Source organism: Pinus tabuliformis, chromosome 3_2, assembly GCF_031772625.1.
Source record: "Pinus tabuliformis cultivar Carrire ecotype Pingquan chromosome 3_2, CPIR1, whole genome shotgun sequence".
Taxonomy (NCBI): domain Eukaryota; kingdom Viridiplantae; phylum Streptophyta; class Pinopsida; order Pinales; family Pinaceae; genus Pinus; species Pinus tabuliformis.
Window position 1 is genome coordinate 1,069,836,895 of NC_142302.1, and position 17,801 is coordinate 1,069,854,695.

General features: G+C 34.5%; 1 protein-coding gene across 1 annotated transcript; it reads left to right on the forward strand.

Moving 5' to 3' along the window:
• The first annotated feature begins 15,534 nt into the window (after nucleotides 1–15,534).
• On the forward strand, nucleotides 15,535–17,128 carry LOC149184375 (glucan endo-1,3-beta-glucosidase-like). The gene is made up of 2 exons (XM_089417449.1): nucleotides 15,535–15,670; nucleotides 15,799–17,128. The coding sequence occupies exons 1-2, from the start codon at nucleotides 15,652–15,654 to the stop codon at nucleotides 16,755–16,757; spliced, it is 978 nt and encodes a 325-aa protein (XP_089273575.1). The 5' UTR covers nucleotides 15,535–15,651; the 3' UTR covers nucleotides 16,758–17,128.
• The last annotated feature ends 673 nt before the right edge of the window (nucleotides 17,129–17,801 follow it).

The window sequence follows — 17,801 nt, forward strand, 5'->3', positions numbered from 1 at the left end:
GATAGGTATGTGCTTGGTCTTTGAATGCATAACTAGGTTCTTTGAAATGCTGATTGCACTTGTATTATCACATAAGATGGAGATAGGTGGTGTACAAGTGATTTGAAAATCCTGCAAGGTTTGCATCATCCAAAGGAGTTGAGTGCAACAAGATGCAACAGCCACATATTCCGCTTCAGCTACAGATAAAGCAATCGAACTCTATTTCTTGTTGAACCAATATACTAATCTGGAACCCATAAAGAATTCTCCACCACTTGTGCTCTTCCTATCATCCATGCTTCCAGCTGAATCTGCATCTGTATAAGCATGTAGAGTGAGATCTGTATCTCTAGGATACCATAAGCCATAGTTTTGAGTTCCTTGAAGATACTTGAAAATTCTCTTTACTGCCTGAAGATGGGTTTCCTTAGGATTTGCCTGGAATAAAGAAGACTTCCAATCATGGATCTATAGATTGCTTGATGCACTGCTGCTGATTCATCATTTGCACTGAGGCTGCATCCTGTAACCATAGGGGTACATACTGGTTTTGCATCTTCCATGCCATATTTCTTCAAGATCTGCTTGAGATACTTGGTTTGAGACAAAAAGATACCGCCTTCATTTTGTTGGATTTGCAATCCAATAAAATATGTTAGTTCTCCAAGCAAAGACATTTCGAATTCTTTCTGCATCACCAAGGCAAAGCTTTGACTCATAGCTTCTTCATTGCTGCCAAAGATAATATCATCTACATACACAACAAGTATTAGCAATTTGTCATTTTCAATTTTTATATAAAGATTGCTATCTGCTGATCCTTTTGAAAAACCCTGTTGATGAAGATATTTGTCCAAACGGCAGTACCAAGCCCTTGGAGCCTATTTAAGACCATAGAGAGCCTTTTTTAGTCTGCATACAAGATTTGGATCATTCCCAAGGATGAAGCCATCTGGTTGCTCAATGTACACTTCTTCTTCTAAGTCTCCATTCAGAAAGGCTGATTTCACATCCATTTGAAATACTTTGAACTTCTGAAAGCTTGAGAGATCAAGGAACATTCGGATGGCCTCAAGTCTAGCAACGGGAGCAAAAGTTTCTTCAAAGTGTATACCTTCTTGTTGAGCATACCCTTTACAAACAAGTCTGACCTTGTTTCTAATCACTTCCCCATTTTCATTCAACTTGTTTTTAAAGATCCATTTTGTCCCTATGACATTCTTATCTTTTGGTCTAGGAACCAACTCCCAAGTGTTATTCTTTTCGATCTGCTCAAGTTCTTCATCCATTTCCTTGACCCAGCATTCATCTTTGCATGCCTCTTTTACATTTTGTGGTTCAGTGGAGGAGAGCAATGCCAAATAGCTTGAGGCTTCTGCAATTGTTCTTCTTGTTTGTACATCTGCCTCTTTTTGCCCCAAAATCTGAGATTCTGGATGATTCTTCTGAACGTACCTGGATGGAGTCTTCTCTTCTATCCTTATCTGTTCCTCTAGTGCCTCTTGAGGTTCTTCTTCATCATGAGTCTGATTTGAAGGGTAGTCTTCATCCTCTTCGATATTTTCATAATTTACTTGCCTAGGAATGTTTCCTTCTTCATCAATCACTACATCAATGCTGTCAACAATTCTTCCAAGTCTTTTATTGTAACACTTATATGCTTTGTTGTGGGGAGAATAACCAAGAAGTATGCCTTCATCTGCTCTAGGTTCAAACTTGCCAAGATGTTCATCATTATTCTTAATATAGCATTTGCTTCCAAAGATTTTGAAATGTTTTACCGAAGGAGTCTCACCATACCAGAGCTCATGAGGAGTTTGAGTGTTGTTTACACGGACATTTGTTTTGTTGAGAATAACAACCGCAGCAAATGCAGCTTCACCCCAGAAGGTTGCGGGTGTTCCAGACTCATCAAGCATAGCACGAGCCATTTGTTGAACCGTTCTGTTCATCCTTTCCACCACTCCATTTTGCTGAGGAGTCCTAGCTGTAGAGAATTCCCTTCTTATTCCATGTTCTTCACAGAAATCGAAAAATTCATTTGAGGTAAACTCCCCACCTCTATCAGACCTGAGGCACTTAATTTTGTGATCTGATTCGTTTTCTGCCAAGGCTTTGAACGATTTGAATTTTTCGAATGCTTCGTCTTTGTGCTTCAAAAGTCCTATCCAAACCATCCTGGAGAAGTCATCAATGAATAATATAAAGTATTCTTCTCCTCGAGGTGATTTTGTCCTAGATGGACCACATATATCTGTATGCACTAGTTCAAGAGGTCTGCTTGCTGATCCTTCCTTCTCAGGGAAGTTAGTTTTGGTTTGCTTACCAAACTGACATGATTTGCATATTGTATTTTCTGGAATTCTGATGTCTGGAAGACCACGAACTTCCTGGTATTTGCATGCTTTCCTTATCTGTGAAAAGCTTAAATGCCCCAACCTCTGGTGCCATAACCAATGTTCATCATTCTTGCTCAAATAGCATTGTTGTTGTCCTTCTTCAAATATGTATAAATTATTTGGAGTTCTTATGCCTTTGATCATTGTTTTTCCTGTATCAAGATCACGAACACTACATCCATTTGATTGAAATATTACCTCAGTTCCTTGATCGCACATCTGACTGACACTCAGTAGATTATGCTTCAATCCATCAACATACAGAACATTTCCAGCTTTGACTTTTTCTTTCAACTAAACAATGCCTTTTCCTTTTATGACTGGAGGGGTATCATTTCCAAAAGAAACTTTCTTTCCCTTTTCTAAAGCACTACATGATTGAAGTTTTTCCTTATCACTTGTCATATGCTTCAAACATCCACTGTCGATGTACCATTGATTTTCTTGTCCTTCTACATAAAAGGCTATCCCACATCTTTCTGGTTGTGGTTCCTTTATTCTCCATGTTCTGGCACTTGAGGCTTGTTCCTTCTGAGTTGTCTGCCGAAACCTGCTCTTGCATTCAGAATCTTCATGACCGAAGTTATTACAAATAGAACATTCAATTTCATTTTCAAGGGAGGAAAAGTTGTTATAGGTTCTTTTCATAATTCCAGTCATACTTCTTTGTTTTTGAGCTTCTATAGTCATGATTGTCTTATAGGCAACACATTGAGCTACTTTGTGGCCAAAGTTATGGCAAGAGAAACATTGGCCATTGAAGAAACTCCTGTGATTATCAAATCGACCAGCCAAATGATTGTAGCTTCTATTGTCATCCATTCTTGAGGCAAATTGAGAAGATTTTACCTGTGGTTGGTTGTAGCTTTTGTTCATCCTTAAGGTAGATTGCCCTCGATTTACCTGGTAGTCTTTGTTTATTCTTGATGTAAATCGTCCCTGTTTTACCTGGTGATCTCCATTGGGATCTTGCTCATTCCTCCTTGCTGCATTAAGATAACTTTTTGAGGTGGAATGCTACACATTGATAATCTCATCTAGAGTTTCAGATCCTTTAAAAAATTTAAAATTAAAAGCCTTTGTTTTCTCAATCTCTTTTCTAAGACCAACAATTTCACATTCTAACTTCTCAAGAAATTTTTCTTTTTCAGCAAGTTGGAATTGCAAAGTATCAATGATCACATTCTTCTCTTCTAAACATACTTTGAGTCTAGAAATCTCTTCATAAAAACCATCTCCATCTATAGCATCCATGTAATTATCATCTTCAAAATCCATTAAAAGTTTATAATTCTTACCTCGTTCATCACTATTTGAAAGACCATCACTGTCTTCATGAGTGTAGTAACTTTTCTTAGTTACATTCTGTTTCTTGTTCCATCTAACAGGTTCCTTCCCCTTGTCAAACTTATCCTTATGAGGACATTTGGCAGCGTAATGACTGACTCTTCCACAAGCAAAGCATTTGAAAGGCAACTTACCTCTGAATCTTCCAGTACCCCGTTGAAGGTTCTTGACAAAATTTGATTCCTCCTCTTGTTCAGACACGTGTCCTGACTCATAGTAATCTCCTCTGCCTGAAGCCTTGAAAGAAGCTTCTCTCCTGTCTGATTGTCCTCCTTTCCTCATTTCATAAGCAGTCAGAATTCCGTGCAGCTGAGACATGGTAAGGTTTCGTAGATTCTATTTTTCTTCTATCGCAGAAACTTTAGATTCAAACCTAGGGGACAAAGATCTTAGAACCTTTTCAACCACAACAGCTTCTTTTATTTCTTCACCCAAATTTTTCATACAATTAACAATCTCATCTACACGAAGGAAATAGTTAGCCACACTTTCATGATTGTGCATTCGGAGATTTTCATACTGAATTCTGAGGGTTTGAATTTTTGCTGGTTTTACCTGTTCATCTCCTTCATAGCTCAGAACAATCTTGTCCCATATTTCTTTTGCAGATTTATACTGCATAACCTTGACGAATTCTGATTGAGATAGACATCCTAATAGGGTATTGACAGCCTTTGCATTTGTTACATATTTCTTCTTCTCAGCAGGATCTGTAGGAGTTGCTAATGGAAAAGTGTACCATGTATCTATGATATCCAAAACTTTTGTACCAAGAGATTGAAGATAGGTAGTAACTCTTACCTTCCAATATACGAAGTTTGTCCCGTCGAAAATCGGTGGCCTGATAGATTCTTCTCTCTCGTTGTTGCTCATGATGATGGATCTTCCTCCAAGCAATCAAGCTTCTTTAGAAGGACCTGCTCTGATACCAATTGTTGGAAATAACACTGAGAAGGGGGGTGAATCAGTATTATCAAGTCAAATATTCCCTTTTTCAAATCCAGATAATATATGCTACTTCAGTTAATTAAAACCGTGTATATATACAATGCAAACTTATAATTTACTTTATCTTTCAGAATTTGATTATTAATCTATGTATCAGAATCAAATAACCAGTAACCAGAGACAGCAAAACAGATCTTAAGATTATCACACACACAAGAACACAAGATATAAGGTGGAAACCCAATGTGGGTGAAAACTACCTGCTGCAATTCGTCTCTATCTTCTTTTAATTAGAAATTTCTTTTTACAATGGACTGGCGCAGTCCTTTACCAGTACGCAGGCTGCAACCTGCAGAGAGCTACAACCCTCTCTCGTTCTCCAGCTTCTCCTAGAAGGGAGCTACAACCCCCTTAGCTCTTGTACTAGCCAAGATACTAGTACGTAGGTGCTGGCCTACTGAAGGCTACAACCTTCTCTTTCTTCCAGGGACCTCGTTTCATAAATTTTCAGACTGGATCCATGAACATCAATCAATAATCAAGTATATTTGCATCAAACAATCTCCTTTTCCCCAATTAGCACTGAATCAGGTAAACACTTCTCTGACAGCTATACCCAAAACACAGTAACAGTAACCACACACCAAATTCTGAACCCAAAATAAAAGATACAATTATTCAAGCTTAAAGATTATGACCCATCAATAGAACTTATCCTTCTTTATGCGCTAAGGTTCCTCCTTCATTCAGATCCAGATCTGCACATAACCCCAATCACAAATATTTCAGATCTAGCACTTATTATATATTCAATTCATTCAGATTGATTGCCTTGCCAAATGATCTCCTTCCTCTTTTATAATCTTAGGCCTTTCACAATACCACGGTCCAAAACCATAATAACACAATACCATGAACCCAATACTTGGGGTCAACACTTTTGGATGCAATACCACAGACCAAAACCATAGGATCAAAAATTGTCGGACTAATACCATGAGCCAACCATGAAAGTGCGTGAACTTTTCTCTTCATGAAAGGAACTTTTCTCTGCATGAAAGTGCGTGAACTTTTCTCTATATGAAAGAAACTTTTCTCTACATGAAAGTGCGTGAACTTTTCTCTACATGAAAGAAACTTTTCTCTGCATGAAAGTGCGTGAACTTTTCTTTACATGAAAGAACATTTTATCCTCATGAAAGTGCGTGAACTTTTCTCTACATGAAAGAAACTTTTATCTTCATGAAAGTGCGTGAACTTTGCTGCACTATAATTTATCATCTGAGATGAGTGGGTTGCCATCAAGTACAACATATGTATCATAATGCCAACAGGCACCTCCCTTCTCAGCTTTTAGAATGGAAATGTCATTGTTATTCCTAATATTTCTTAGGGCTCTGAGTTGTTCTTGGTTCAGATTCTTTTTAGGAGGTCTTGCTTTCCTAAGGATAACCGCACATTCTTGTCTAACAAGTTCTTTGTCTTCTTCCTTGAGTGTCTTGATTCCATCCTCTAGGCTACATATAATTTCTTCATTTGGGATTTTTTTAGGGGCTAAGGCAAAATTGAGCCCTTTGTCTAGGACTTCAATTTCTTCTTTTTTCAGCTCATAAGAAGAAATATTTATAACTTTATTGTTGTTAATTGGATTATTGTGATTTTCAGATATATTGTTTATATTATTATCTAACCCATTAATATCATTTATTAAGTTCTTATATGGTTTATTATCTTTTCCATTCTGTTTACTTATGTTTTTTATGTTACCATTGTTATACTTATCCCCGTTACTAGTTCTATTATCTTTATTTAAGTTATTATCTATGTTGACTAAGTTCTTGCTATTTAAACTTACCTCATTATAATTTACCATGATGTTTGTTGGCGAGTTTTTAATGTTGTTGTTGTTAAGAAGATTTACACACGAGTTGAATGAAGATCCTACGCTGTCCACTGTATCCTTGCTGCATGGTTCACTATTTTCTCCAATCCTGGCAAATGTTTTCTTGCTGCGCTATTCTCTATATTTGTTTGACCAAATTTCTGTATCATTTGACCAAAGTTCTGATTCGTTCAATCCCAATTTGATGTGAGTTTTGTTTGTTGCTTTTGACCTAGGTGTCCATGCTAGTGTTCTGTGTTTTTGCAGCCTGGAGTTGCATTCCATTTCTGCGTTGTCCATGTCTGATGCATTAGTCCCTATGTTGTCCAATGTTTCTTTGCTGCGCGGTTTTTCATTTTCTCTAGTCCTCGCATTATTGTCCAATGTTTCTCTGCTGCACGGTTCTCCAAGTTTCGATTTGTTCAAGTTGGATGTCCATGCCATTGTTCTGCGTGTTTGTAGCCTGGAGCTGCATTCTGTTTCAGTGTTATCTGTGTTTATGCAATGATTTACTATTTCAATCCCTACGCTATCCATTGGAGATTCATGTACAACGTTCTTTCTATTTCCAGCATGTTTTATTAGTGTATTCTTTAACCGCGTGTTTTCTTCGCTATGTGGTTCAGTTCCTCTGTTTTTGTGCATTTGAAGCCACTCCAGTTTCTGCAGTTTGTTTTTATGTTTTTTTTGAGTTATTTGTCTTTCATTGTTTTCTTTGAGCGTTGTGCATGCATCTATGACCTTCCAAAGGTCTTCTCTGATCATTGCTGCATGTTTTAAGTGGGCCTCAAAAGATGTTGTGGATAATCGCCATAAAAAAATTCTGCACCTGCGTATTTCAAGGCAGATTAAGGATTTACTGAGTCTTTCAAATGCTTTATGGTTGTGCTGGTTGTGTAATTTGTGTTTGATGCAGGCAAAGGGTGGGGTTAGATTAGAATCTCTGCATTGCTTGAGAAAGTGAAGATTTGACTCTTTTCTTTGTATTTTAACCCTTGTCTTTTCGAGATTACGTATCTCCTTCCATGTTTCCCCTCCATACAGGTTCAAGATAATGGATTGTAGATTTCTGTGGTTTGGTTTCTTAGAATCTAAACTCAGATAATCGACAGTTTTCATTTTTTCTTTGTCGACGTTTCGAATCTAGACCAAGACTCGTCATCAGGACTTGATTTACAAAGGAGAGAGACAGTAGTTAATTCAAATCATTAGACTGGTCGGCTCACATACTTGACATCTCAAGTATGTGAGCCGACCAATCTAATGATTTGAATTAACTACTGTCTCTCTCCTTTGTAAATCAATTCCTGATGACGAGTCTTGGTCTAGACTCGAAACGTCGACAAAGCAAAAATGAAAACTGTGGATTAATGATATTGTTAATAATATTATTTTTAATGTAATTATAATTATAATTATAATAATAATTGTTGATAATGATATATATCAATTTTAATGTTTTAAATGATTAATATTAATGTTATATAATAATTTATATTAATATTAATAATATTTAAAGATGATTATGATTAACCATAGTTGACTTAGGCTTGTTATGGTTGAACATTATTGGCCATGGTTTGATATATTTCAGCATGTTAATCATATTTTTCTATGATAGAATATGTTTGTCCAATTTTACAATGTTTGACAATGTTAAACCATAGAGAGCTTGGTGACCATGTTTGGCCATTCTAACCTTGGTTGATCCTAGTTGGACAATATAATTACTACTAATAATATCATTATTAGTACATAATTTTTAGATTTAAATTTTTATTAATAATTATTACACAATAAATATTATTAATATTATTTATCAAAACTAATGTTAATTCTATTTATTTTGAAAATGTTAATGTGCTTAATAATTTTCATATTATTAATTAAATCATAATAATAATATTATTATTATTTAAATATTGGATAATATAATTACTACTAATACTATCATTATTAGTACATAATTTTTAGATCTAAATTTTTATTAATTACACTGAAGGTGTTCTCTTTTGAAAGAGCTCACCACCAACTTCCATCTACCTTTTCATTTTCTACCGTTGGTTAGACGAACAACTGTCATTCTTTTCCCCTTTGATCTGATTCCATTTTAGGAATACATGGGCAAAGTTGTCTGGAAACGACTACACTCACTGCAACGAATATTATGCAATTGATACCATGTCTAGCCTTTCCCAGCACAAAAACTGGCCTTTCGTTTGCACAATTAACATGCCCAATGATATTGTACCCATCTTTGTGATCAAACACAACTGCAAACATTCCTCTATCAAACACCACCCTTCCAGTTTCCACTCAAAGCCCTTCGGTAGGAACTCCACTTTCCACTCCAACGGTAATCTGCCCTTAGCTAGACTTGACTCCGACGACAACAAAACCCACAAAAACAGCTGGCTACTCGCCTCAAAACCCTGTGCAATCTCCATAACATTTGTCGGAGAAATATAAGACTTTGTGTCGAAGGAAACATACACGAGAGAGCCCGACGTTTGCCGGTCTACCACTCTACGATCTCAATTTCCCAGGGTCCCTGGATTTTGTTCCTACCGGGAAGATTAATCTCCAATTCGACAGCCCACACAGGCTTCCCACCATCGCTTCGGCTTCCAATGCCAACAATTACGAGATGTCATAGAAATTTCCGCTCCATCTTCATGAACATGTTTAGTAGCAGCCCGTCAGCTAGCTGTGCGGAATCCATTTGCCGGCGGATCTCCACTACTACAAAATCCTGTAACACCAAGCTACCAATGGTGTTGGAAACCTTAGACATCATCGCCGACTCATTCGTTTCCCAAAACATGGCCTCTAGGCACATCCACATGTGCGTGCTCATGGTGTTAAACATGAATGACCGAATGCCCAATTGTGCCGCCACAACTGCGGAAAAGCTCATGAAGGTGTTTGAGAAGAGAACGCAACAGTCGAGAGGCGAAAGGCCCCTGGATTCATAGTAATCACTTTCTCTCAGCTCTGCCATTAGACCTTCAAAGGGTTCCTGCATTTTGTGTATCAGATCGATTATGTTGGGCACCATCTCGGGCTTTCAAGGATTTGAAGTAATGAACTTAACAGAATTGATAGCCAAGCTATTAGAGAACCTAATGTTTGATCATAAGTGTTTAGTGCATATGACAACTTTAAAGCAACCGAGTAGTCACAAAAGGCAATCTGGGTTGGTGAGAGTTGGGCTCTGTTGCAGCCCTTCACAAGTTTGATTCCTGGAAAAATATGGTGGTTTTTCCCCTCTGGAGACTCTCTAATCATATTGCCCACATTTATTTTTTTAATTTATTTATTATTTTTACGTTTTTTTTCTTTGAAGAAAAAAAATAACCAGGTTGTCGTGACCAAACCCATAACATTTTTGGTACACTTTATTCATTCATAATACAAACCCCATTAGTATAAATGATTTTCTGGTGTAAAGATTTGACAGTCCACTGGGAAGAGGGACAAGTTAATCTGGTAGTCTGTAATATATTTTATCTTTTTATTGAAACCCTCGTTTATAGAAAAATCTCTTATTAGTTCTTGCATCGCGTTTTCAAACTTCTATCCTAGTAGAACTGTAATTAGCTGTTTAAACTTTTCACTTTGGCAAGTATAAGTAATATTTAATGGGATTTCATGATTGTGATTTTTATGGGAGAGGTAAGTCGTGGGATGTTTTAAAGCCATTAAGGCTTTTCCAAAACTAATTACAAATTAAGATGAATATTTAATACAAACTAGATGGTATTAATTGGTTAAATGATCGAAAATAATGTTTTAGTGATTCTTATTTGTGCGTTTTACTGAGTTAGAGATGATGAGATGCAGTGAACTGATATTGGAAAGTTTCAATGTTTATTTATGCATTTTTTTAAAGTGAGTGTAAAAGTTTCAATGTGTATTTATGCATTTTTTTTAAATGAGTTTATAAGTCATTGAAATGGATTGTAATAAGGATTAAATATCACAATCTCTTATTTTATTTGATGAAAGATCTTTTTATTTGGAATTTTACATTCTCATACTTTATAAATATATTTTACAACACTTTTATTGTAAATTATATATCGTATTGACTTAATAACATATTTATTTTACTATTTAATGATGGATGAAATTATTGGTGTTGTTACATTCAATTTAAATAACCACCTTCACTATTTTGACATCTCCAAGGAAATATAATGTCAAGGGAGTTATAATTCATGAAAAAGTATGGAGGAAAATTTCAAATTACATACAAGGAGGCTTTTAAGTGGGTATTGTAATAGATGTAGTTTGTGTTGGATCTAGCTCGGTGATGTCTTTCTCTAGAATTTTCCTCAAATAATCATAATGGAGGGATATCTATGAGAAATACCTTAGATTCCTTACACTTAGGTCTTGTGAGAAAATTTTCATCACAATGATAATAGACATTAAGAATTTGATGCTCTATTGCTTATGTTGGGGTTACCTTGTGATGTTGAAAACAATTGACTCCAGTGTGTTTGTGTTGTTGGATCGTAGAACCAAACTAAATATAAGGTTCAATCTTTATTTGTTTCCTTGTGTTGTTGAGTTGTAGAACCAAATCAAAGATAATGTAATTGATTTCCAATTTTAAAATTTCGTTATGAACTTAGAATTTAGTTGTGAGCATGCATTCATGAGTGGACTCTATTTTTGACACGATGATCTTCTCAAATTTTCTATACCTTCGTTGTGTCTTTGCACCTTTAGGGGCAATTACTAGTAATTATTACACAGTAAATATTATTAATATTATTTATCAAAATTAATGTTAATTCTACTTATGTTGAAAATGTTAATGTGCTTAATAATATTTATATTATCAATTAAATCATATTAATATTTATATTAATTTTTAAATATTTTTAATAATTTTAATATTATTAAGTTAATAATATTAAATACTAATAATTTTTTAATAATTAAAAAAATAATTAAGATTAATAACATTAATAATATTATTTTCTTGACATTATGAGCATTATTTTCTAGCTAACAAAGCTTGTACATCCTTGCATGGGCCACAATGAGTGATAATGATATTAAAAATGTTAATGGTAATATCATTAATACTATCATTAATAGATTTTTAAATATAATTATTAGTATATAATTTATATATTAAAATTTTTATTAATTACTATGAGCATTATTAATTAATTATTATATTTTATGTATTATTAATAATTTTAATATTATTATGTTAATAATATTAAATATTAATATATTTTTTAAAATTTTAAAAAATAATTAAGATTAATAACATGGGTGACCTCCCACGAAGTCTTGGTTATCGGGTGCAAGCCCCGAAAGTGATGATTGACGCTATGTGATTCATTTCACTAATTTCAATCCCACTTTTTCACCCCTGTGAGCATCACCCGATGCAATGAGTGCTAAGTGGACTATTCAAAAATCATGAGAAATTAGTCAGTTACGACTATCTCTCGTGGAAATGGTCATAGATGAATGACTTACTTAACGCAGTTGAATCCCAAAAATCATATATAATATAATGCACTATGAAAACCCCAATACGAATTCAAAAGAGTGAAGGGAACTCTACTTGAATGGTTCATGAGGCACAATACTTGCTAAGGTTTTGTAAATGGGGTAGCAAGCTAATTGGGCTTGATTGTGGGGAAAACTCTACACTTAAGCACGCTTGAGCTAGAGGCGACGTGGGATGGGTGACCTCCCAGGAAGTCCTACTTATGAGTGCTAAGTGGACTAAAGTGGACTATTCAAAAATCATGAGAAATTAGTCAGTTACGACTACCTCTCATGGAAATGGTCATAGATGAATGACTTACTTAACGTAGTTGAATCCCAAAATTGACTTATAATAACAATATCTAGAGGCGACATGGGATGGGTGACCTCCCAGGAAGTCCTACTTATGAGTGCTAAGTGGACTAAAGTGGACTATTCAAAAATCATGAGAAATTAGTCACTTACGACTACCTACTTATGAGTGCTAAGTGGACTAAAGTGGACTTTTCAAAAATCATGAGAAATTAGTCAGTTACGACTACCTCTCATGGAAATGGTCATAGATGAATGACTTACTTAACGTAGTTGAATCCCAAAATTGACTTATAATAACAATATCTAGAGGAGACATGGGATGGGTGACCTCCCAGGAAGTCCTACTTATGAGTGCTAAGTGGACTAAAGTGGACTATTCAAAAATCATGAGAAATTAGTCAGTTACGACTACCTCTCATGGAAATGGTCATAGATGAATGACTTACTTAACGTAGTTGAATCCCAAAATTGACTTATAATAACAATATTAAAAATGTTAATATTAATATCCCTTATATATATATATATATATATATATAGCTGACTCGGCAACGGTGGTAGTATCATCAACGGTGGTAGTATCATATTCCCACCGGCTACCACTATAACAGCTAGGAGGAATATATATATATATAGTTGACTCGGCAACGGTGGTAGTATCATATTCCCATCGCCTACCACTATAACAGCTAGGAGGAACCACCCAGCCCGAAAGGAATGGCCCCTCAGGGTAAGATGAGACTTGAATCGGTGACGTGCACAGTGGCACGAACGACTTAGCAGACCATTCGCTGACCACAAGAGCAAACCCCTATGGGCAAATGTTAATGTTAATATCATTAATACTATCATCAATAATTTTTTAAATATCATAATTAATATTAATAATATAATTATTAGTATATAATTTTTATATTTAATTTTTTATTAATTACTTTAATAGTTATTTATTAATATTAAATCTATATATATCAACCATGTTAATGTGTTTAATAATATTGATATTCTTAATTAAATATTATTAATATCTATATTGTAATTTAAATGTTATTAATAATATTAATGTTATTATGCTAATAACTTTAATGGCTAACCAATTTAAAAATTTACTACGATTAATAATGTTATTTTAATATTAATTTGAATGTAATTATAATAATAATTGTTGATGATGATATATATCAATATTAATGTTTTAAATGATTAACGTTAATGTTATATAATAGCTTATATTAATATTAATAATATTTAAAGATGATTATGATTAACCATAGTTGACTTAGGCTTGTTATGGTTGAACATTATTGGCCATATTTTGATATACTTCAACATGTTAATCATATTTTTCTATGATAGAATATGTTTATCCAATTTTACAATGTTTAACAACCTTAAACCATAGAGAGCTTAGTGACCATGTTTAGCGATTCTTACATTGTTTGATCTAGCTACACAATATAATTACTATTAATAATATCATTATTAATACGTAATTTTTAGATCTAAATTTTTATTAATAATTATTGCACAATAAATATTATTTGATAATATTATTTATCAAAACTAATGTTAATTTTATTTATATTAAAAATATTATTGTGCTTAATAATATTGATATTTTAATTAAATCAAATTAATAATATTATTATATTTTAAATATTATTAATAATTTTAATATTATTGTTAATAATATTAAATACTAAGATTAATAACTTTAATAGTATCATTTTCTAAACCTTATGAATATTATTATATTACTTTCACTATGGTTTCCAGAAGCACGCTTACTTCTTTCTAACCACTTCTTTCTACATACTTATTTCATCTCATGCATGGTTGAACTCATCAATTCTAGCTGCAGACTAGAGCACTTGCCAAGGACGTCTCTTATGATCACAAAGTCTTACCTAAAATTACCAAGTAGTGATTTGTAATGGATAAGCTTTTACTCTTGGTAGTTATAAATGGCTTCTTCTTCTTTTTTTGTCATTAACATGGTTTTTTATATCTCAAAAAACTTACAGCAAAACAAAAATAATTTTAAAACAAATTCCTCACCCAAAACAGGACTTATTTATAAATGGTAAAATACAAGTTCTGAATTTTTTCAATATATTAATATTTGGCATATCTATCTTTGAATATTATGATAGGAATAAAGTTTGAAGGATAAATTATTTTTTATTTATCTTAAATTAGAATACAAGTTAATGGATGATATTTTTTAATATATTAATATTTGGCATATCTATTTTTAAATATTATGATAGGAAATAAGTCTGAAGTATAAATTATTTTTTATTTATCGGAAATTAGAATACAAGTTAATAGATATCATTGAAAAATATTCATCAGTTTGCTAAACAGATTACTCATTATAAAATATTTATCGTACATCAAAATAAAAACCCTCAAATTCAAGATAAGGATGATTTACAAAGAAAATTTGATCTGTGCTTCCAGCGGTGGTTCAGAAAGAAATATAGAAAATGTATTAATGATGTGTGAAATAAAAATTAAAATGGTTTATAAGACGAAAGACGTCATGTTTCTGTTTGATAATCATGAACCGTCTTTTGAGGGGAAAAATACACCGTGGAACGGGTTGATAAGTATTTGAAGAAATTTGGTACGAATAATATGATCGTGAAGCGATCAAGCCGCCATGTATGACCCGGCAATATTGAGATCGACCGGGGCCGGTGTTGTAAGGGCTAACAAGCCTGTTATAAGGTATTAAATGCCTGTTCAACTGTAAGTTTGTTAGCTATATAATACGAGGTGGGGATGGAGTGTTCAGAAAGTCAATCAAATGCGTGTTAGATATGGCTAACGAGCTTACAGCTAAACAGACATTTAATGCCCTATGGCAAGCTCGTGAGCCCTTGCCGTGTGGTGCAATGTGTTCAAAGCAATATTTTATAGGTAGTTGGCAAAAACAAATGGTTTTACGCGGCCGCGGGTGACAAAGTCAATTACTATGTAATCATCACGCGGCGGCGGGTGACAAAGTCAATTACTCTGTAATCATCCTTGTGAATCGTGATAACGGTCTTTGGTTAGGCGGAGTCGTTACGCATTTGCTTTCCCTTCTTCAGACGCTGCAGAGAGTTCTCATCTTTCTCTATATATTGTGTAGAAAGGCCCTTTCCTCTCACAATATCCCATAATCTCTACCATTCTGTTTGAGGCCACAACTATCATTTTTAGCACACCACGCTTCTGTTATTTGGAAACAAATATACAGCCGGCCGACAAATGGCATCCAGCAACAAAGGTATCAAACATATGCTTTCTTTTAATTTTCATAGTTATTACCCTTATGTGTGAGCGTAATAATCGTGAATGGTTTTTGAAACTGAAGACCTGTCATAATCTGATTGAATTTTAACAATATTATTGCAGTTGGAGTCTGCTATGGAATGGTTGCAAACAATTTGCCACTTCCAGATCAGGTGGCAAATCTGATAAGGTCTCGCAACATCGGCAAAGTTAGGCTTTTCCAAGCACATCACGAAGCCCAGCGAGCGTTACAAAACAGCGGAGGAATCGAGGTGATTGTCGGAGTTGGGAACGATGAGCTCCAGAAGATTGCATCCGATCAGGCTGCAGCAAATGGGTGGGTTAACGACAACATTCGCCAATTCTATCCTGCCACCAACATCAAATACATCGCCGTCGGCAACGAAGTTTTTTCAAGTGAAAATCGGCAGCATCTTCCCTATCTCGTTCCTGCCATGAGAAACATTCAAGCCGCAGTCCAGAATGCCAATCTGGAGAGCTCCATAAAGGTCTCCACTACCCACGCCTCGTCTGTTCTGGGAAAATCGTATCCTCCTTCTGAGGGAGAATTCGCTGATGAATTGAAGAGTAGCATGAGCGATGTACTTAACTTTCTGGCAGAGAATGGGTCACCTTTCATGGCTAATGTGTATCCCTACTTTAGTTACAATTACAACAAGGCCCAAATCTCGTTAGACTATGCTTTGTTTAGATCCGCGGATGCGGTGGTGAATGATGGAGGTCGTCTATATAAAAGCTTGTTCGATGCGCTGGTGGATTCTCTGATTTCGGCTATGGAGAAATCGGGACATCCCAATATTCCCATCGTCATAACTGAGAGCGGGTGGCCTTCGGCGGGAAATGAGGCGGCTACTGTTGAGAATGCGCAGACTTACAACAACAATCTCATCAAACACGTGCTTTCAAATGCAGGAACGCCAAAGAGGCCTGGACAGCACATTGATACATACATTTTCGCTCTTTTCAACGAGAATTTGAAAGGCGGGGACGAGCCAGAACGACATTTTGGACTTTTCTATCCTGATCAAAACCCTGTTTACCCTGTTAACTTCTCCCCTTAAATTGATCTGATCTGTGTTTTCCATTAGAATTTCCAATATTATCCATTTTCTCACAATAAAGCGAAGGCTTGAAATCTTGGATTTCTTTCGCCAACTTCTCCCCTTAAATTGATCTGTGTTTTCCATTAGAATTTCCAATATTATCCATATTCTCGCAGGCCTGGAATCTTTGATTTATTTCGCCTTGTAACGCCATGCATACATTGGAACCTGTGTTCAAATTTCAATTTCGCACTACGTTCACATCCTTGTGGTTCTCCATTCGAATTTCCAATATAACGAAGGCCTGAAATCTTTCATTTGTTTCGCCTTCGACCAATGTAACGCCGTGCATAGATTGGAACCTGTCTTTAAGTTTCAATTTCACACTACGATCACATCCTTACGGACAGTTCTTCAATATAAGATTAAGGACATTACTATGCTCCTGTAATCTGTATTCTAAAAATGCTAAATTAAGATCACTCAAAAGAACAAAATGAATGATTCATTTTAATATCCATTTTACATTTTACATTTTTCAAGAATTTGAATGTGGCCCACAAATAACTTTTAACTTAAAATTAACACATTTTAACCAAAGAAATTTAACTAAAGAAATTAAAGGAAAATTTTGGAGGCTAATATTTTCAAGTGGGTTAATTTTTCATGGTTTTTCCAACCACAAAAGAATTCACCAATTTCCATTTTTTTCTAAACGCTCAACTTTTATATTATAAAATTAAGTTATCCTAAAAATGGCCATTTTTAGAGATTACATAAATTAATTAAAAAGTTAGATATCTTTAAAAAATATTACCAAACTTTTTACAATAAGATTCGTTAAGGTTTCTAAACTTTAAGATAAATATCCATCCTTATAGTTTTCCCTGAAAGTAATAAATTGTTTAAACATCCATTTGACATTTTGGAACTAGTGGAGATTTTGTTGAACTATAATATGAAATGATAGATGCAATTTGAAATGATCTTGTTTATAGTTTAATTAGTTGGATGTACTACATTTTTTTAGTTCAGTTTTAATGATAGATTGACCTCTTATCA